This window comes from Ranitomeya imitator, chromosome 3, assembly GCF_032444005.1.
Source record: "Ranitomeya imitator isolate aRanImi1 chromosome 3, aRanImi1.pri, whole genome shotgun sequence".
In the NCBI taxonomy this organism is placed as follows: domain Eukaryota; kingdom Metazoa; phylum Chordata; class Amphibia; order Anura; family Dendrobatidae; genus Ranitomeya; species Ranitomeya imitator.
Genome location: NC_091284.1, coordinates 794,463,166 through 794,486,412, shown reverse-complemented (window position 1 = coordinate 794,486,412; position 23,247 = coordinate 794,463,166). Strand labels below are relative to the sequence as shown.

General features: G+C 42.9%; 2 protein-coding genes across 2 annotated transcripts in view; one reads left to right on the top strand and one right to left on the bottom strand.

Annotated features, from left to right (window-relative positions):
• The first annotated feature begins 2,469 nt into the window (after positions 1–2,469).
• Positions 2,470–23,247, top strand: part of TRPC6 (transient receptor potential cation channel subfamily C member 6) — a 250,146-nt gene continuing 229,368 nt past the window's right edge. Inside the window, exon 1 of the mRNA XM_069759187.1 lies at positions 2,470–2,747. Within this exon, the coding sequence (XP_069615288.1) occupies positions 2,608–2,747 (140 nt within the window). The 5' untranslated portion in view covers positions 2,470–2,607. The remainder of the gene's footprint in view (positions 2,748–23,247) is intronic.
• LOC138672359 (uncharacterized) lies at positions 13,804–15,157 on the bottom strand. The gene is made up of 2 exons (XM_069760300.1): positions 14,959–15,157; positions 13,804–14,875 (listed from the first exon to the last, which is right to left on the bottom strand). Exons 1-2 carry the CDS (start codon positions 14,970–14,972, stop codon positions 13,906–13,908), a joined length of 984 nt encoding a protein of 327 aa, XP_069616401.1. The 5' UTR covers positions 14,973–15,157; the 3' UTR covers positions 13,804–13,905.

The window sequence follows — 23,247 nt, the reverse complement described above, 5'->3', positions numbered from 1 at the left end:
CGTTCCTCCAAGATACAGAGCACCCCGACGCGCGTTTCGGACGCTAATCCTTCGTCCCCCTGACGAAGGATTAGCGTCCGAAACGCGCATCGGGGTGCTCTGTATCTTGGAGGAACGGACACTTATAGGTAATACCACAATCCTTTTTTTTTTTTTTTTTCGCCATCAATATATTTACTGCTATTCCTTTCAGGTTATACTCTGTCCAGTGTGACTTTTTTCAATTTACCACGGCATAGCGTGCACTTTTGTGCACCTAGGTTTATCTATATTGCCATATTATGCACGTTTACATATTCAGTTATATTGTGTAACCTGACTCTATTCAGGTATAGTGTGCTTTCTTTTCCTGCACACATTTGTATCATGTGGTGCACCTGCATCTGCCATAAGTTGTTCTAGACCACTATATTACATTGTTTCACTATTGTATTCATTTACCTTTTATAATATATATATACATTATTTATTTATTTTTTATATATTGCCAGACACTTGGTATTTTTTTATATATATATTTTTTCATATATTCATATATATATTTTTTCACTTTTTTCTTCAAATATTTACACTATATTTGTGTGACCCCTTTTTTTCACTATTATTCTTTATTCATTATTATTATTTTTTTATATTTTTGTTTTTATGCACTTTGTTGCATGGCTGCACATATTTTAATATCAGTTTTTGTCTAGACCTTGGTGGATATCGGTATAACCGTATGGTATAATGAGATAGTGTATATGGTATACCTAGTGATCTGTTATTTTCTGTTGTCCGTTTATATATTTTATTAGTATTATTTTATCTATTTTATTTTCCTCCAAGTACAGGCACATTGTTAGTGCCATTGCCATATATTTGAATAAAGGCATTTTTATATACATTACTTTGTCCCTTTATTATTCTTATAACATATTTATCATAATTTTTTTAGGGTTCTGTTTGTTGTGCTCTGATATATATTCTGAGTGGTTATCCACTCATTTTTTCTGTGTATCGACCACTTTCCACCTATACAAATTTTATATATATATACATACTTTTTATTATTTCCAGTGGGTATTTGTGGTTTTTACACCTTGCTCAATAACTCCCAAGCAGCATGCCCGCTGTCTTGGGGTCATATTCGACACCAAACTTTCCTTTACTCCCTATATCCGATCACTCACTCGCTCCTGTCACCTGCATCTTAAAAACATCTCCAGAATCCGACCTTTTCTCACCTTTGAAACTGCTAAGACTCTTACCGTCGCTCTCATTCATTCCCGTCTGTACTACTGCAACTCACTTCTGATCGGTCTCCCTCTTACCAAACTTTCTCCTCTCCAATCCATCTTGAATGCGGCAGACAGGGTCATATTTCTGTCCAGCCACTTCACTCATGCCTCCATCTTGTGCCAGTCATTACACTGGCTACCCATTCGCTACAGGGTCCAGTATAAACTCATCTCTCTCACCCACAAAGCTCTCCACAGTTCTGCACCGCCTTATATCTCCTCTCTCATCTCCGTCTATCGCCCTACACGTGCCCTCCGTTCTACAAATGACCTAAGACTAACATCCCCCGTAATCCGAACCTCGCACCTCCGTCTCCAAGACTTCTCTCGTGCTGCGCCAGCTCTCTGGAATGCACTTCCCCAGACGATCAGACGGATACCTAGCCCCGACCTATTCAAGCGGGCTTTAAAAACCCATCTCTTCAAACAAGCCTACCACATCAACTACTCAGTAAACTAACTCTGCCCTGTTCCCTCCTTCCAAATATTATCTGCATGTGAATCTGCACCCTACTATTCATCTGTCTCCACACCCTCCATGCACATAACTGCACTTGATACTTGACTATTGCACTTAAACACACGGGCTGATGACCGGATCATGCAGCTTTGTATGAAAATCCCTATTTATTATAATTGCCAGACCTGAAATAACGAGCACTTTTCACCTATTGTGTCCCCCCATTTCCTTGTAGATTGTAAACTTGCGAGCACGGACCTCACCCCTAATGTCACTGTTTAAATTGTCTTAACTTGTACTGAATTTATTGTCTGTACATGTCCCCGCTTAATTGTAAAGTGCTGCGGAATTTGTTGGCGCTACATAAAGAAAAATTATTATTATTGTTATCATTCTCCATTTTTTTGTAGCAGACTAATACACTTCAGTGCACATTAATCTTGCTGCAGAATAATGGCTCCATGCAAATTATTCATAATTGATTGGATATGGCTGTTGATGAGACTTTAGCCAATCGTGTCCCAGACTGAAAAAAAAGAAGCCTATTTTGTGAAAAGATGAAAAACAATAACGAGCAATCAGAGCAAAACCAGCTGCAGCTCATCCCTGGGCTGACACTGCATTCTACTCTCTGCCGCCAGAGGGCGTGTGAAGAGAGTGAAGAATTGGAGCTGGGGGGGATCAGATAGAGGGAATAAAAAGCATGTGAGGGGCTTCTGGAGCAGCAGAGACCGCCTGTGCTCCTGGACTCAGGGTGCAGGGAGCATCACTGACATCTCTGTGCATGAAGCACACACACTGAGGGACCTTGCCTTGCATGCCTCTGCTGGGGAGAAGACTTTTTCCAAGAGAATTTCTGGAATTACCATGAGCCACTGTGAGCCTTATGTGTCAAGGAATAACAACTGTCCCATCACAGCTGTCAGAAATGAGAGCCAGGACTACCTGCTCATGGAGGCGGAGGATGGGGGTGATAACTCTTCACATCACTATGGACATTGTCACATGTAAGTGCCTAATTGTAATATACAGGGATATAGATTCGTATGCAATAATTATAGGCACGAACTACAATTCCCAGCAGATTCTGCCTGAAAATGCATGCTGTGACTTATAGTTCCGCACCATACCTGTGATCTATCATATGCAGTCAATGAGTCTAGTATTATACTATAATGAAGGTACAGAGCATTAACGTTAGAAAGGAATGTTGAAATTGTGGGATCTAGTTAGCAGAAATGTATGGAAATGATCGGGAGCGCGGGATCGATGGCGGATAGGATGGATGTTGTGCTTGTAGGTGGGAATGGCATTGTCATGTCAATTTATATGTTTTACCCCACAAGGTGTCACCTCACATTGGGGTGAATATTGGGAGTATACATCTAATGTGTCCATAAGGTATCATGGCCATGTGATGCTGTGCCAAATCTAACACGTGTCACATATGTACATACTGTACATACCTATATACGTACACATACATACATATACACACACACACACACACACACACACACACACACACACACACACACACACACACACACACACACACACACTTACATACAGTACAGACCAAAAGTTTGGACACACCTTCTCATTTAAAGATTTTCCTGCATTTTCATGACTATGAAAATTGTATATTCACACTGAAGGCATCAAAACTATGAATTAACACATGTGTAATTATATACTTAGCAAAAAAGTGTGAAACAACTGAAAATATGTCTTATATTCCAGGTTCTTCAAAGCCACCTTTTGCTTTGATGGCTGCTTTGGACACTCTTGGCATTCTCTTGATGAGCTTCAAGAGGTAGTCACCGGGAATGGTTTTCACTTCACAGTTGTGCCCTGTCAGGTTTAATAAGTGGGATTTCTTGCCTTATAAATGGTGTTGGGACCATCAGTTGTGTTGTGCAGAAGTCTGGTGGATACACGGCTGAAAGTCCTACTGAATAGACTGTTAGAATCTGTATTATGGCAAGAAGAAAGCAGCTAAGTAAAGAAAAACGAGTGGCCATCATTACTTTAAGAAATGAAGGTCAGTCAGTCCGAAAAATTGGGAAAACTTTGAAAGTGTCCCCAAGTGCAGTGGCAAAAACCATCAAACGCTACAAAGAAACTGGCTCACATGAGGACCACCCCAGGAAAGGAAGACCAAGAGTCACCTCTGCTTCTGAGGATGTTTATTTGAGTCACCAGCCTCAGAAATTGCAGGTTAACAGCAGCTCAGATTAGAGACCAGGTCAATGCCACACAGAGTTCTAGCAGCAGACACATCTCTACAACAACTGTTAAGAGGAGACTTTGTGCAGCAGGCCTTCATGGTAAAATAGCTGTTAGGAAACCACTGCTAAGGACAGGCAACAAGCAGAAGAGACTTGTTTGGGCTAAAGAACACAAGGAATGGACATTAGACCTGTGGAAATCTGTGCTTTGGTCTAATGAGTCCAAATTTGAGATCTTTGGTTCCAACCACCGTGTCTTTGTACGACGCAGAAAAGGTGAACGGATGGACTCTACATGCCTGGTTCCCACCGTGAAGCATGGAGGAGGAGGTGTGATGGTGTGTGTGTGTGGGGGGGGGGGCTTTGCTGGTGACACTGTTGGGGATTTGTTAAAAATTGAAGGCATACTGAACCAGCATAGCTACCACAGCATCTTGTAGCGGCATGCTATTCCATCCGGTTTGCGTTTAGTTGGACCATCATTTATTTTTCAACAGGACAATGACCTCAAACACACCTCCAGGCTGTGTAAGGGCTATTTGACCAATATTGTAGGTTCTTGAAAGTAGCCACCTTTTGCTTTGATGATTGCTTTGCACACTCTTGGCATTCTCTTCATGAGCTTCAAGAGGTAGTCACCGGGAATGGTCTTCCAACAATCTTGAAGGAGTTCCCAGAGATGCTTAGCACTTGTTGGCCCTTTCTTTTGCCTTCACTCTGCGGTCCAGCTCACCCCAAACCATCTCGATTGGGTTCAGGTCTGGTGATTGTGGAGGCCAGGTCATCTGGCGTAGCACCCCATCACTCTCCTTCTTAGTCAAATAGCCCTTACACAGCCTGGAGGTGTAGTTGGGGTCATTGTCAGGTTGAAAATTAAATGATGGTCCAACTAAACGCAAACCAGATGGAATTGCATGCCGCTGCAAGATGCTGTGGTAGCCATGCTGGTTCAGTATGCCTTCAATTTTGAATAAATCCCCTAAAGTGTCACCAGCAAAGCACCCCCACACCATCACACCTCCTCCTCCATGCTTCACGGTGGGACACAGGCATGTAGAGTCCATCCGTTCACCTTTTCTGCGTCGCACAAAGACATGGTGGTTGGAACCAAAGATCTCAAATTTGTACTCCTCAGACAAAAGCACAGATTTCCTTGTGTTCTTTAGCCCAAACAAGTCTCTTCTGCTTGTTGCCTGTCCTTAGCAGTGGTTTCCTAGCAGCTATTTTACCATGAAGGCCTGCTGCACAAAGTCTCCTCTTAACAGTTGTTGTAGAGATGTGTCTGCTGCTAGAAGTCTGTGTGGCATTGACCTGGTCTCTAATCTGAGCTGCTATTAACCTGCAATTTCTGAGGCTGGTGACTTGGATAAACTTATCCTCAGAAGCAGATGTGACTCTTGGTCTTCCTTTCCTGGGGTGGTCCTCATGTGAGCCAGTTTCTTTGTAGCGCTTGATGGTTTTTGCCACCGCACTTGGGGACACTTTCAAAGGTTTCCCAATTTTTCGTCCTGACTGACCTTCATTTCTTAAAGTAATGATGGCCACTCTTTTTTCTTTACTTAGCTGCTTTTTTCTTGCCATAATACAAATTCTAACAGTCTATTCAGTAGGACTATCAGCTGTGTATCCACCAGACTTCTGCACAACAAAAATGATGGTCCCAACCCCATTTGTAAGGCAAGAAATCCCACTTATTATACCTGACAGGGCACACCTTTGAAGTGAAAACCATTCCCGGTGACTACCTCTTGAAGCTCATCAAGAGAATGCCAAGAGTGTGCAAAGCAGTCATCAAAGCAAAAGGTGGCTACTTTGAAGAACCTAGAATATAAGAGATAATTTCAGTTGTTTCACTTTTTTGTTAAGTATATAATTCCACATGTGTTAATTCATAGTTTTGATGCCTTCAGCGTGAATGTACAATTTTCATAGTCATGAAAATAAGAAAAATCTTTAAATGAGAAGGTGTGTCCAAACTTTTGGTCTGCACTGTACATATACACAAATACACACATACGCATACATACATACACACGCATATTTGCATACACACTCACACACATACATACACATACATTCACACACACATATCCATGCATACATACATATACAGTACAAACACACATACATACATACACGTACATACATACACATACATACATACATACACACACACATACATGCACATACATACATACACACAGACATACACACACATACATATACACATACATACACATACATATATACATACATATACATACACATACATACATACATACATACATATACACACATATACATACACACACATATACATACACATACATACATACATACATATACACACACATATACATACATACACACACATATACATACACATACATACACACATACATACATATACACACACATACATACATACACACACATATACATACACATACATACACACATACATACATATACACACACATATACATACATACACATACATACTCACACACACACATACACACACACACACATACATACTGACACATTTTGGGAGTCAATGTCCGATGTATGAAAATATGTGGGAAACTGTTGCAATTGGCATTCTGCTATAAATGGTCCGGCCAACTGTAATGTCCAAGTGAATCATGAAACCAGTGATCCCCGTATACAGGACGTTGTATTACTGGGACTTATGTAATATATAATATTAGTCCCAGTAATATGATGTCCTGGTACAGAGAACACTGGTTTCATGCTTCATTTGGCCATATAATAATTTATAACGTTGATTATACTTATAGATTTTTTATTTTTTTTATATGATCTTATATTACTGTTTCTCCAACCATTGGCTCTAGTCTCCAGCTGTCACAGGACTACAATTCCCAGCATGCACTGACTCCTGTAGACTCAGGAGCGACAAGTCTAGGGTTACTTAATAAATGTCTGTATATAAGCTAGTTGTAGGCTACTATATTTTAGCTCAGTGTTCTCTAACCAATGGCTCTCCAGCTACATGACATGGACAGAAGTACGTGCCCCCTCCACATTACACTACAGGGGCTCTTCTGACCTCCAATTCTGCATCCACAGACGGTAATATGGAGTCGGCCCCTCTGCAGATATAACGGCTTCCGCTCTTCTGGGAAGGTTCCATGAGATTTTGGAGGCTTCTGTGGGAAGTTCTTCCATTTCATCCAGAAGAGCATCAGTGGGGTCAGACCCTGATGTTGGGGGGAGGCCGGGCTCAGTGTCTACATTAGAGTTGTTGGATGGGGCTGAGGTCCGGGCTCTGTGCGGCCGCTCATGTTCTTCCACCATACTCCCCCAACCATGTCTGTATGGAGCTTGTGCACTGGGCGCAGTCATGGGGGACAGAAAAGGGTCTTCCCCAAACTGTTCCCGCAAAGCTGGAAGCTACAATTGTCCTCAATGTCTTGTCCTGAAGTATTAAGATTTCCCTTCACTGGAGCTGACGGGCCGAGGCCGCCCCCTGATAACAGCCCATAGTATTATCCTCCGCCACCATCTGTACAGGGGGCACGGTGCAGTCAGGGGGTAACGTCCTCCTGGGATCACCAAACCCAGACTCCTCCATCAGACGCAGATAGATAAGTGTGATCCGTCACTGCACAGAACACGTCCCGTCCAGAGCCCAGTGGTGGCGGCTTTACACCACTATATCCGACGCTCAGCATTGTGCTTGGTGATGTACGGCTGCATGCAGCTGCTCGGCCAGGAAGCTCCCGGCGGGGGCACAGTGTTTGTGCTGATCTTAATACCAGAGGAGGTCTGGACTCAGCAGTTATGGAGTCAGCAGAGCATTGGTGACTTTTCTGCCCTCTGCTCCTCAGCACTCAGCCCCCCGCTCTGTAACATTACGGGGTCTCCACTTCATGGCTGAGTTGCTGCGGTTCCTTCCACTTCTCAATAATATCATTCACAGGTGATGGGGGGAGATTTACGGGAGAAGAAGTGTCATGGACGGACTTGTTACCCCGGTGGCTCCTATTATAGGACCCCGCTGGTATCAGAGAGCTCTGCACTGCCGTCCGTTCCATCACATGTTAGTAAAGGCAGACGAGGGGCAGGAGGTTAGACATAGTGGGGCGACGGGGCAGATGTTACAGACTGGGGACAATAGGGCCAGATGTCATGCACCGGAGCAAAGGGGCTGAATGAGAAGCCTGAATTCACTGATTAAGATGTGCGTCCCAATACTTTTGTCCGTATAATGTATCTCAGAACTACAATTTCCAGCATGCCCTGATAGCAGCCAACTTGAGTGCCACAGTTCTGAGCAATCCTCTCACATTGCAACAGCAAATTTACGTGATGACATTGATGTAGCAGAGCTGAGCGTGTCGGGCTGCACAACTCCTTGTGATTATCCCTGTGGCTTGTTTGGGTTGCAGGTTACTACTGCTTTATATTAGATGACCAAAAAAAATGGTTGCCTTGTGCTTTTTCCCAGAACCAGCAGTGCTTTTGTCAGTGAGATGTGTCTGATTTTAAATGGACGTGACCTGTAATACCAGAGACTGTCTTGGTATGACAGTGGCGCTGTTTTTGTCATAAGTGTCAGTTTTATAGAGCAATAGATATAAAATAAGACCAGAGACGGAGCAGGAGCGAGAGCTTAATGTAAGACATTGGATGTGCGCTGTTTGTACATTGTGGTTTCAGTAGGACTGTAAAACAAAATCAGCTCTGCTACATCATAGCAGAACACTGCTTGGTGATAGCTCCCTACCGTACATGGAGATGGGGACGGTGTTTTTTGGAAGTAATCTCGGAGATTTCTTGGAAGATTTAGCTATTGGAACCTTCACCATTTGTCAATACTACAGATGCCGGAGATAAAACAGGTCCGTGAAAGTGAGCGGATAGCGGGAGACTACTGCTCTAGGACATCCAGTACTACTATCCTCATCGTTCTCAATCAATAATGGTCACCAACTGGGGTCATGGCAATAAGTGAGCCCCGAGGGATTAGGAGACTTGATGTCTACCCTACTGCCATAGCATAGCGTGGCTTCAGTAATGATGCTGAGTGCCCCCTGGAAATCAATAATTCCAACTTTAGAAATTAATAATGCCACTTTTGTGCCCCCTTTAAAATGAATAATGCCTGCGGTAGATGCACTGTCGAGATCTTTGGCGGTAGCAACACTACTCTTTAAGTAATCCAAATTTTCTTTTGCAATATTGCACCCCTGAGGCCACCCCCATGCGCTGCCACTGCCTACATGAGGTCCCTCTGAATACACATTAGATTATGTATTTTTCTCACACCGATATTCTTTAACCTGTAACACAGGGTATTTAATGCGGACCAGAGGCGATGATCCAGCGGAGCTGAACCTGCTGGATGGCACATGGCCCAGTGAAGTATATAGGACGGAAGATGGTCCAGCTGGGCTGGAAGCGCTAGATGTGGCTGAGTGTACAGGAATAGCAGAGATAGGCAACCGGTATCTTTCTGCATGAATGCTGTCACACACTGGAATAACAGAGATGTTTAGGCAAACTGGTGTATGTATTTTTTGCAGAAGTATGCTTCCACAGGAATTGGGGCATTGAGGAAGGTCCATCTACCCTGATATACCATGGGTAAGCAGAGCAATTGGCACTTGTGATGCTGAGTCACTACACACGGACAAGCCAAGAGACAAGGAAGTCAAGGAGTACGGGGTCAAATACAAGGAGAGCATGTCAAAGGCAAATGAATGATCAGAAGGCAAAGTCCAATGTCAAGCAGCAAATATCAGAGTACTCATAGGCAAAGGAGCAATACAGAAGAATGGTCAAAAGGCAAAGTTCTAGGTCATGCAACAAAGATCAGAATACCTCTAAGCACAAGGCCCACACACCACTGAGCAAAGCTATGACTGTGTCTGACCATTATCAGACAACTAAATAGCCAGGCAATCATACTGAATGTGTGACAGCTGTAGGAGACCCAGCAGGCCCAGCCAAATTATCACAGTATTTACAGCCCAGCACGCCCCAGATTCTATAGAGTGGCTAAGCTGTCACTCACTGCGTCCCTAGGACACCTTGAGTGGAGGAATTGTACTTTTACATCTTCCTCTGCTATGTATATACACACAAGCATTTAACTGTTTAACTGTATGGATGCATAATTGAATCCAGACAAATTTCTTACTGTTTTTTTGTAATGTGTTTTACTTACTATATATACTGTATATATATATATATATATATATATATATATATATATATATATAATGAGGCAGTGACCCCTGTTACAGCTAGGGGGCGTTGTTTGTGCTCTCCAGAATGGGCACAGAGGCATAGTAAGGCCATGAGGGTGTACTGCAGACACAGGTATGGCTGTAATTAGAATAGTGAAATGGTGACTGATTAAAAGCCCTGTAGTAGAGGGGGAGGTGTGTCAGTGTTGGTTTGGAAGCAGACAGAGAAGTTGTCTATAGAGCTCATTGTGTGTGGAGCAGCAAATTGGCAAAAGGAACTGACATCGTGTCCCGGGCTGTCTTGCATTGCCAGCCTGCAATCCGGAGGATAGCGTGAGGTGCACAGCATGAGTAAAGAGACTTGGTATTGGCATGCAGTCGCCCCAGGGAAACTGGTCAAAGGGAAGTCTGGCCTGTGTAGGGATTGCAAAGTAAAACAGGTTACTGTGTATTTCTAATGGACTGTATTAAGAAGCCGTGCACTGTATATTTTCCTTTGGCCTGGATGGAGAAGCCGTTTAATGTGTATTGCTAACAGACTGTGTGAAGTAACACAATAAAGAAAGGTTTTGTTTGAACTTGCTATGGTCACTGCCATTTCACTGTGTATGATCCTAATGCTGCATCACATATGGTGGAGAATGCGGGCAATGTGAACTAAGGCATACCCAAAGTGTGCTGCATGTCAGTGATTAAGCCTGCAAAGCTTCAAGCCAGCTGATAAAATGGAGGCTCTTTTGAAGCAGTTTGTCCTCTCTCAGCAGCAGCCATACAGTGTTGGGTTGCCCCTACTGGCCCCTGTGGGAGACCAGGGTTAACCCTCTCACGGTAAAGGTTGTGCTGGGCATAGAACCCGAAGATTTTGAGATACCTGCCATAGGGGTCGCCAACCTAGGGACAGAGTGTAATCCTAATAGGCTCCCCCTAGAGGTATTGGCAGGGAAGGATGAAAATGTTGTTTCAGGCGCAGAACCCGAAGGTGTCAAGTTAGAGATATCTGTCACAGGGCTCACCAAATTAGGGACACAATGTAACCCCGATAGGCTCCCCCCGCTCCCCCTAGAGGTTGTGGCAGTAGAAGATGTGGAGACCCCCACTGAACCCAGAGCTGGAAATGCCTCTGGTAAGTTAGGGACAGCTAAGGACCAGGGTCCCACGCAGAGACATAGGTATGGGAAGAGCTGGGAGTGTATGGTCGTGGAACTCCCGGAACTGACACCCTGTGTCCCGGACTGTCTTGTGTTGCCAGGATGCAATCCGGAGGATGGCGTGAGGAGCACGGCGTGAGTAAAGAGACTTGGTATCGGCAGGCAGTCGCCCCAGGGAAACTGGACAAAGGGAAGTCTGGCCTGTGTAGGGACTGCAAAGTAAAGTTACTGTGTATTTCTAATGGACTGTATTAAGAAGCCGTGTACTGTATATTTTCCTTCGGCCTGGATGAAGAAGGTGTTTAATGTGTATCGCTAATAGACTGCGTGAAGTAACACAATAAAGAAACGTTTTGTTTGAACTTGCTTGGGTCACTGCCGTTTCACTCTGTATGGTCCTACCGCTGCATCACAAATATATACATATATACAGCTCTGGCAAAAATTAAGAGACCACTGCAAAATGTTCAGTTTGTCTAATTTTACACTTTATAGGTATATTTTTGAGTATAATGAAAAATGTTCATTTATTCTATAAACTTCTGACAACATGTTTCCGAAGTTCCAAGTAATAAATTTTGTATTTTTTTTTCCAAAAAGGAGAAATGGTCAAAATTTTAAAAAAATAACCAGTGCTTTCAGACCTCAAATAATGCAAAGAAAACTAGTTCATAATCATTTATAAACAACAATACTAATGTTTTAACTCCGGAAGAATTCAAAACTCAATATTTTGTGGAATAACCATGATTTTTAATCACAGCTTTCATGCGTCTTGGCATGCTTTGCACAAGTCTTTCACACTGCTCTGGGGCAAAAATGTAAGCAATTCTTTGTTTTATGGCTTCTGACTATCCATCATCCTCTTGATTACATTCCGGAAGTTTTCAATAGGGTTCAGGACTGGAGATTGGGCTGCCCCTGACAGGGTTTTGATGTGGTGGTCTCTTAATTTTAATTTTTTATTTTTTATTTTATCTTTAGTTAATTTTAATCTTTAATTTTAATTTTTGCCAGAACTGTATATAATATATGTAATATATATATATATATATATATATATATATATATATACAGTGGGGCAAAAAAGTATTTAGTCAGTCAGCAATAGTGCAAGTTCCACAACTTAAAAAGATGAGAGGCGTCTGTAATTTACATCATAGGTAGACCTCAACTATGGGAGACAAACTGAGAAAAAAAAATCCAGAAAATCACATTGTCTGTTTTTTTAACAATTTATTTGCATATTATGGTGGAAAATAAGTATTTGGTCAGAAACAAACAATCAAGATTTCTGGCTCTCACCGACCTGTAACTTCTTCTTTAAGAATCTCCTCTTTCCTCCACTCATTACCTGTAGTAATGGCACCTGTTTAAACTTGTTATCAGTATAAAAAGACACCTGTGCACACCCTCAAACAGTCTGAGGCCGGCGGCACACACAACGTCTAAAAAATCGGTCCGTTTTATACGGACGAGAATCGCACAAATGTTTCCTAAACACTGATCCGTCTGTAATCCGATTGTAATGCGAGGATGCGATTTCCTCGCATGTGAGCGTCCGTTCGAAATCCGTTTGACATCCGTCTGGCGATATTTTGTCGGCGGCTTGCAAAATGGACAAATAACGGTTTTTAGGCCTGTAATAAATTAAAAACAGCAGCCAGACACCTATTTATTGTGAGGCTACCAACTTTACCCAACATTTGTTGCTTGTTTTGTGTTAGTTGTGCTTTGTGACAAACATGACAGACTGGCATTGAACCACCACTGAGCGTGTGCTTTTCAATTGTGTTTTCTTCAGATGTTTTTGAGAGGCATACCCTGTGATTGTGGATCCGCGAAGGAGGAGCAAGAATGTTGGTCCATCCACTTTTGAGGCAAAGGCTAACTAAAAGGACATTTCCCCCATCTAGAATCATGTCTGCGTAGCCATCCTGACAATTATTTGCCATATTCTTGGATGGGCCTTGTTTTTTTTTTATTTTTTGGTGATATTGGGCACCCTGAGGTCACGTTTCCGGACACCAGAATGCACAAACCTATTTCTTGAGAGGAGCGGCTTATCATTACGTTATTGTATGTCTAAACAATGATATGTTGCTGTTCCTAGAATCAGCATAGTTACTTCCTGCCCTAGGACCCACCCTCCCCATCGTCCCCTTGATGACTTAAAGTACGTGATGAGTTAACAACTTATTTAGTGTCACCTCAGGGTGCTACTCCCTGTCAAGAGGATGCATTATCTATGTAGTGTTGTTAGATTTTCCTAGCATAAACTCTCTTCATTTCCCGATTTTGGGTATGTTCTTTTGTTCTATTCTATTTGTTCTATTGTTTTCCTGTTATATTTAGCTAACAAATTACGTAACATGTCCTAACATTAACAAGGAGTCATTGTGCTTAAACATGGAACTTTTTATTTTTAGTTTTGTATGAAAATTAGAAAACCATATTTCAAACATATGGTGTAATGTTATCCTCACATATCAATGTCCAAATATAAAACCAAACATAAAATTTTTGAATAAAAAAATAGAAGGCACTCACTGTGTCACAAAATCAAAACTACAAATGATGGTAGGTCGGGGGTGGAGAAGGCGGTGGTCCAGATTGGGTTGCTTGCCTAGGTTGCTGGCCAACATCAGTGTCAGCATGTGTGGTGGCAGACAGACCTGGATTCTGTTGGAACCTTCCAGGATCCAGTTGTGGGTTATGGTATTGTAAATTTTGTAAATGTTGAGGGTTGTCCTGAGTGTAGGGCTGACCAAACTGACTATATCCCCCAATATGGCCATGTCGCCCATACCCATGTTGTGGCCAGCCAACAACATTGGGTATGTTCAAGTGGCCATATTGGGCATGTGCACTATGGCCCATATATTGGCCTTGATGAGGCACATTTGTGAGTGGTGCTAGCTGTGGCGGAGGTGTAGGCATCCGTGCTTGAGTAGGAGGAGGAGCTTGTGGAGGATGAGAGGCTGATTCACCTTGCACTTGATGGCTTACATGTGACTCTATTGGATTATCATTTGTAAGCTGCCACCTTTCTAAAAAAGCAAAAACAGGCCTGGGATTATTGGGTGGGGTACTGGCATCTAGGACTATTTGTATAGCCCCTCTTGTACGCAACCGGAACTCACGGGGAATAGCCCTGAGATACTGTGCCAGACTGCGTCCATATGCCTCCTCCCCATCATCACGAGTCACTGATGACAAGTAATCCAAAACACCTCTGTCCACCTGAGTCCTTGTGACAGACCCTGCTCCTTCTCTTCTTCGCCGGGCTCGCCGTGGGATGCCAGAAGCCTGGGGAGAGGCAGCCAGAGGCATGGTGGGGCTGCTACTGATGGCCTGTTCATCGGGATGTGCAGCCTGGCTTTCTGATTCCGGTGGTGGTAGTGGTGGTGGTGGTGCTGATTGGGTGCTTCTGGAAAGTGATGAGGAAGGACCAGCCTGTTCATCATCATCACCCACTGGATCAATTTGCACCTCTGATTCGGTACCCGTCTCCCTCTCTGTCAGGTTTGATTCAGTGCTATATTTAGAAATTAAATCATATAAATTAAATAAATTCAAACACCAAAATAAAACAAAAACATAATAATAAAATTCACTTACGGTCTCAGATCCATCACCGGAGCTAGGAAATTCAGCCTGTCAAAGTAGAGGTATTTCCTCTTGGTAGTTCCATCCGCACCACTCCGGCTCCGCAGCTGTCTCTCCCTCCTATATGAATCCCTACAGCTACGCCAACGCCTTGTCACATCATTCACTGAAATGTAACACAAAACACAAGTTTTGAAAACACAAATATGGTATGTTCAGACCATAAAAAAATTGACTTGGAAAACAAAAACAATCAATTAATTAATTGATTAAACCACCAAAAAAAAAAAAGGGTGGAAAAGGACCTTCATCAGAACATACTTGAAAAGGAAAGTAACTACAATGATGATTTTTTAAGTCACCTATATACTGGCTAAGATAGGGGCAAAACATCAACAAGAAATGGTAAAATTTTTGATTGAAAAATGTGGTGATTAATGCATAGCCAAGTAATGGGGACAACATACATTGCGGCCCAAAATTTAAAGGGTAAACATTCACACATAACAATGTGCCGTAATACTTTGAAAAAGCTGGTTATCTGACAAGGAGGACACTTTTGCTAAATTCCCCCCCCCCCCCCTCAAACTACAAAAATGCACGTTTTACTGTGTTGACAAAACCCCCCAAAAAATACATTAGTGTACTTACTAATTCTCTCCTGGTCCTCCCGAGATCTGTCTGCATAATCTGGGAACATTTGGCAACATATTCTTCTCCACGCTGCCTCCTTGCATGCCCGGTTGGCATAGTGGGCATCTCTCTGGTCCCATAGTTCTGGTCTCTCTTGGACCAGAACTATGAGCATCTCGACGTTAATTAGCGTCGACATGCTTGTAGGAATCCGTGGAGGCGTTGTTCCTGGTTTTTTTTAACTCTCCCAGTGTAATTAGCATGCCAAAGCTTCCTGGCAATGCCTGATGCAATTTCCTGTCACCTGGCGAAGTCTGGCGATTTAATCGCAAGTCACACTTGTGGTCCGTTTGTAATCCGATTTTTCATCGCATCCATAGACTTGCATTGGCAAGTCCGATCCGATAATCGGTGACAATCGCAGCATGCTGCGATTGTCTCGGACCGAGGAAAACGGGCGCCAAAAAGTCGGCTGCTGGGAGCGGCCCCATATGTTAACATTGGTCCGAGTGCAATGCGATGTTTTTTCGCATTGCACTCGGCCGTTTTAAACGCCAGTGTGACGCCGGCCTGACTCCAAACTCCACTATGGTGAAGACCAAAGAGCTGTCAAAGGACACCAGAAACAAAATTGTAGCCCTGCACCAGGCTGGGAAGACTGAATCTGCAATAGCCAACCAGCTTGGAGTGAAGAAATCAACAGTGGGAGCAATAATTAGAAAATGGAAGACATACAAGACCACTGATAATCTCCCTCGATCTGGGGCTCCACGCAAAATCCCACCCCGTGGGGTCAGAATGATCACAAGAACGGTGAGCAAAAATCCCAGAACCACGCGGGGGGACCTAGTGAATGAACTGCAGAGAGCTGGGACCAATGTAACAAGGCCTACCATTAGTAACACACTACGCCACCATGGACTCAGATCCTGCAGTGCCAGACGTGTCCCACTGCTTAAGCCAGTACATGTCCGGGCCCGTCTGAAGTTTGCTAGAGAGCATTTGGATGATCCAGAGGAGTTTTGGGAGAATGTCCTATGGTCTGATGAAACCAAACTGGAACTGTTTGGTAGAAACACAACTTGTCGTGTTTGGAGGAAAAAGAATACTGAGTTGCATCCATCAAACACCATACCTACTGTAAAGCATGGTGGTGGAAACATCATGCTTTGGGGCTGTTTCTCTGCAAAGGGGCCAGGACGACTGATCCGGGTACATGAAAGAATGAATGGGGCCATGTATCGTGAGATTTTGAGTGCAAACTTCCTTCCATCAGCAAGGGCATTGAAGATGAAACGTGGCTGGGTCTTTCAACATGACAATGATCCAAAGCACACCGCCAGGGCAACGAAGGAGTGGCTTCGTAAGAAGCATTTCAAGGTCCTGGAGTGGCCTAGCCAGTCTCCAGATCTCAACCCTATAGAAAACCTTTGGAGGGAGTTGAAAGTCCGTGTTGCCAAGCGAAAAGCCAAAAACATCACTGCTCTAGAGGAGATCTGCATGGAGGAATGGGCCAACATACCAACAACAGTGTGTGGCAACCTTGTGAAGACTTACAGAAAACGTTTGACCTCTGTCATTGCCAACAAAGGATATATTACAAAGTATTGAGATGAAATTTTGTTTCTGACCAAATACTTATTTTCCACCATAATATGCAAATAAAATGTTAAAAAAACAGACAATGTGATTTTCTGGATTTTTTTTTCTCAGTTTGTCTCCCATAGTTGAGGTCTACCTATGATGTAAATTACAGACGCCTCTCATCTTTTTAAGTGGTGGAACTTGAACTATTGCTGACTGACTAAATACTTTTTTGCCCCACTGTATATATATATATATATATATATATATATATATATATATATATATATGTGTGTGTGTGTATATATATATATATATATATATATATACATGTGTATATTAAAAAATTTGGTTAGCTGCTGCAGTCAAAGTGTTTTTTTGAAGGTTAATAACACTGTTATGTACCACAGAACGTGTAATAATGTATGAATTAATAATTAAAATCAGAAAAATTTTACAATGCTTTTTGCAAGTGTTCTATACCAACAAAATGTACCACAGACCAAATAATACTGTGTGGATGAGGAACTGAATCCAGAAAAATTTCTGGAAGTGTTAAATATCACAAAAATGTATACAAATACAGTCTGGGTGAGAAATTTAACCCAACAATTTTAAAGCGCTCTTTTGGAGTATTAAATATCACAAAAATGTACCCAAAGCCACGGAATACTCGAAGGGTGAGTAATGTAATCAAGAAAAAAATTTCAACACTTTTGTGTGTTTTATAACACAAAAATGTACAACAAAGCATGTGATACTCTATGGATCACACAATACAGTGTGTCTATAAAGTCATGGTACACTTTTGACCAGTCAATGGAAAGCAACAAAAAAAGGATAGAAATGTGAAATCTGCTCCAAATAATAGATAAACCCTCCCAGTTTCATATTTATTCAGTGCAGTTCGATGTGGGCTCCATTTGTTGCCCTACACACATCCAAACAATAGTGAAGTTCTTGCCACACGTGGGTAAGGACGTCTGGTGTAACAGAGTGAATAACGTCTGTCATTCTCTGTTTTAAGTGATTAATGTCGTTGAAACGTTCAATGTACACATGTTGCCTCACATAACGACAAAAGTAAAAGTCTAAGGGCGTTAGATCCGAGGAGCATGGTGGCCATGGCTTGACAGAACCCATGCCTATCCACCCCTGGGGGATTGTTCTATCCAGAAACTCACACACAATGGTGGCGCAGTGTAGAGGAGCGCCGTCCTGTTGAAAGATGACACCTTCTGGAAATTGTGGCACTGCATACAATTCCAACCTGTCAAGATACGTGTTTGTCGTCACAGACCGCTCCGCGAAAAAGAATGGGCCTATTACCTTATCATGCATCGGGCCACACCGCACGTTCACTTTAGGGGTGTTAGGTTCGTAATCAACGTAGGCATGAGGAAGTTCAGCAGCCCATATTCGGACGTTATGGCGATGAACATGTCCACAGATATGGAAGGTTGCCTCATCGCTAAACACAATCTTCTGCAGAAATCTTGCATCATTGTTGATCTCTTGAAGCATATCTGTAGCAAACGAGCAACGTTTGGGTCTATCCGCCAGTTTGATAGCGTGCAACAGCCGCAGTTTGTACTCTTTAACATCTTATGAATTGTAGTCTTGCCTAGGTGTAATTCTCAAGCACATGCACGCACAGATTTTTTAGGGCTCCTTAGGTAGCTATCCCGTATAGCCTCTACAGACTCGTCACTGACTGATGGTCTACCAGAATGGGGTTTTCCTACCGAACTGCAGGTTTCCTTATACTGCTTATCCCACCTAGTAATGTTATTTCTATGTGGTGGCGCTTCCTTATAAACGCGCCAATATTCACATAGCACTTTGGTCACAGATTCGAATTTAGCGAGCCACATAACACACTGAACTTTCCTCTGTACCATCCACATCTCGACTGACATGGAAAACCACACAGCTGGCATAAGCTTGTGGTTGCATGATGTCACAGACCTGGCAGTGTATTAACCCCTTCATGACCCATCCTATTTTGACCTTAAAGACCTTGCCGTTTTTTGCAATTCTGACCAGTGTCCCTTTATGAGGTAATAACTCAGGAACACTTCAATGGATCCTAGCGGTTCTGAGATTGTTTTTTCGTGACATATTGGGCTTCATGTTAGTGGTAAATTTAGGTCAATAAATTCTGTGTTTAATTGTGATAAAAACGGAAATTTGGCGAAAATTTTGAAAATTTCGCAATTTTCACATTTTTAAATTTTATTCTGTTAAACCAGAGAGTTATGTGACACAAAATAGTTAATAAATAACATTTCCCACACGTCTACTTTACATCAGCACAATTTTGGAAACAAAATTTTTTTTTGCTAGGAAGTTATAAGGGTTAAAATTTGACCAGCGATTTCTCATTTTTACAACGAAATTTACAAAACCATTTTTTTTAGGGACCACCTCACATTTGAAGTCAGTTTGAGGGGTCTATATGGCTGAAAATACCCAAAAGTGACACCATTCTAAAAACTGCACCCCTCAAGGTGCACAAAACCACATTCAAGAAGTTTATTAACCCTTCAGGTGCTTCACAGCAGCAGAAGCAACATGGAAGGAAAAAATTAACATTTAACTTTTTAGTCACAAAAATGATTTTTCAGCAACAATTTTTTTATTTTCCCAATGGTAAAAGGAGAAACTGAACCACGAAAGTTGTTGTCCAATTTGTCCTGAGTACGCTGATACCTCATATGTGGGGGTAAACCACTGTTTGGGCGCACGGCAGGGCTTGGAAGGGAAGGAGCGCCATTTGACTTTTTGAATGAAAAATTGGCTGTACTCTTTAGCGGACACCATTTGGAGAGCCCCCGTGTGCCTAAAAATTGGAGCTCCCCCACAAGTGACCCCATTTTGGAAACTAGACGCCCCAAGGAACTTATCTAGATGCATAGTGAGCCCTTTAAACCCCCAGGTGCTTCACAAATTGATCTGTAAAAATGAAAAAGTACTTTTTTTTCACAAAAAAATTATTTTCGCCTCAATTTTTTCATTTTCAGATGGACAACAGGATAAAATGGATCCTAAAATTTGTTGGGAAATTTCTCCTGAGTACACCTATACCTCACATGTGGGGGTAAACCACTGTTTGGGCACATGGTAAGGCTCGGAGGGGAAGGAGCGCCATTTGACTTTTTGAATGAAAAATTATCTCCATCGTTAGCGGACACCATGTCGCGTTTGGAGAGACCCTGTGTGCCTAAACATTGGAGCTCCCCCACAAGTGACCCCATTTTGGAAACTGGACCCCCCAAGGAACTTATCTAGATGCCTAGTGAGCACTTTAAACCCTCAGGTGCTTCACAAATTGATCCGTAAAAATGAAAAAGTACTTTTTTTTCACAAAAAATTTCTTTTCGCCTCAATTTTTTTATTTTCACATGGGCAATAGGATAAAATGGATCCTAAAATTTGTTGAGCAATTTCTCCCGAGTACGCCGATACCTCATATGTGGGGGTAAACCACTGTTTGGGCACACGGCAGGGCTCGGAAGGGAAGGCGCGCCTTTTGACTGGAAAATTAGCTCCAATTGTTAGCGGACACCATGTCGCATTTGGAGAGCCCCTGTGTGCCTATGCATTGAAGCTCCCCCACAAGTGACCCCATTTTGGAAACTAGACCCCCCAAGGAACTTATCTAGATGCATACTGAGCACTTTGAACCCCCAGGTGCTTCACAGAAGTTTATAATGCAGAGCCATGAAAATAAAAAATAATTTTTCTTTTCTCAAAAATGATTTTTTAGCCTGGAATTTCCTATTTTGCCAGTGGTAATAGGAGAAATTGGACCACAAATGTTGTTGTCCAGTTTGTCCTGAGTACGCAGATACCCCATATGTGGGGGTAAACCACTGTTTGGGCGCACGGCAGGGCTCAGAAGGGAAGGCACGCCATTTGGCTTTTTAAATGGAAATTTAGCTCCAATCATTAGCGGACACCATGTCGCGTTTGGAGAGCCCCTATGTGCCTAAACATTGGAGATCCCCCACAAATGACCCCATTTTGGATACTAGACCCCCAAAGGAACTAATCTAGATGTGTGGTGAGCACTTTGAACCCTCAAGTGCTTCACAGAAGTTTATAACGCAGAGCCATGAAAATAAAATAAAAAATTTCTTTTCTCAAAAATGATTTTTTAGCCCGCAATTTTTTATTTTCCCAAGGGTAACAGGAGAAATTTGACCCCAATATTTGTTGTCCAGTTTCTCCTGAGTACGGTGATACCCCACATGTGGGGGTAAACTACTATTTGGGCACTTGCCGGGGCTCGGAAGTGAAGTAGTGACGTTTTGAAATACAGACTTTGATGGAATGCTCTACGGGCGTCACGTTGCGTTTGCAGAGCCCCTGATGTGACTAAACAGTAGAAACCCCCCACAAGTCACCCCATTTCGGAAACTAGACCCCGAAATGAAATTATCTAGATATGTGGTGAGCACTTTCAACCCCCAAGTGCTTCACAGAAGTTCATAACACAGAGCCGTGAAAATAATAAATACGTTTTCTCTCCTCAAAAATAATTTTTTAGCCCAGAATTTTTTATTTTCCCAAGGGTTACAGGAGAAATCGGAGCCCAAAAGTTGTTGTCCAGTTTCTCCTGAGTACGCCGATACCCCATGTGTGGGGGTAAACCACTGTTTGGGCGCACGTCGGGGCTCAGAAGGGAAGTAGTGACTTTAGAAATGCAGACTTTGATGGAATTGTCTGCGGACGTCACGTTGCGTTTGCAGAGCCCCTGGTGTGCCTAAACAGTAGAAACCCCCCACAAGTGACCCCATTTTGGAAACTAGACCCCCCAAGGAACTTATCTAGATATGTGCTGAGCACTTTGAACCCCCAAGTGCTTCACAGACGTTTACAACGCAGAGCCGTGAAAATAAAAAATCATTTTTCTTTCCTCAAAAATTATGTTTTAGCAAGCAATTTTTTATTTTCTCAAGGGTAACAGGAGAAATTGGACCCCAGTAATTGTTGCGCAGTTTGTCCTGAGTATGCTGGTACCCCATATGTGGGGGTAAACCACTGTTTGGGCACACGTCGGGGCTCGGAAGTGAGGGAGCACCATTTGACTTTTTGAATACAAGATTGGCTGGAATCAATGGTGGCGCCATGTTGCGTTTGAAGACCCCCTGATGTGCCTAAACAGTGGAAACCCCTCAATTCTAACTCCAACACACCCCTAAACCTTATCCCAACTGTAGCCGTAACCCTAATCACAACCCTAACCCCAACACACCCCTAACCACAACCCTAATTCCAACCCAACCCTAAGGCTATGTGCCAACGTTGCGGATTCGTATGAGATTTTTCAGCACCATTTTTGAAAAATGCGCGGGTAAAAGGCACTGCGTTTTACCTGCGGATTTACCGCGGATTGCCAGTGTTTTTTGTGCGGATTTCACCTGTGGATTCCTATTGAGGAACAGGTGTAAAACGCTGCGGAATCCGCACAAAGAATTGACATGCTGCGGAAAATACAACACAGCGTTTCCGCGCGGTATTTTCCGCACCATGGGCACAGCGGATTTGGTTTTCCATATGTTTACATGGTACTGTAAACCTGATGGAACACTGCTGCGAATCCGCAGCGGCCAATCCGCTGTGAATCCTCAGCCACCGTGTGCACATAGCCTAATTCTAAAGGTATGTGCACACGCTGCGGAAAACGCTGCGGATCCGCAGCAGTTTCCCATGAGTTTACAGTTCAATGTAAACCTATGGGAAACAAAAATCGCTGTACACATGCTGCAGAAAAACAGCACGGAAACGCAGCGGTTTACATTCTGCAGCATGTCACTTTCTGCGGATTCCGCAGCGGTTTTACAACTGCTCCAATAGAAAATCGCAGTTGTAAAACCGCAGTGAAATGCGCAGAAAAACCGCGGTAAATCCACAGCGGTTTAACACTGCGGATTTATCAAATCCTCTGCGGAAAAATCCGCAGAGGACCAGAATACGTGTGCATATCCCGAACCCTAACCCTACCCCTAACCCTAGCCCTAACCCTACCCCTAACCCTAACCCTAACCCTACCCCTAACCCTAACCCTACCCCTAACCC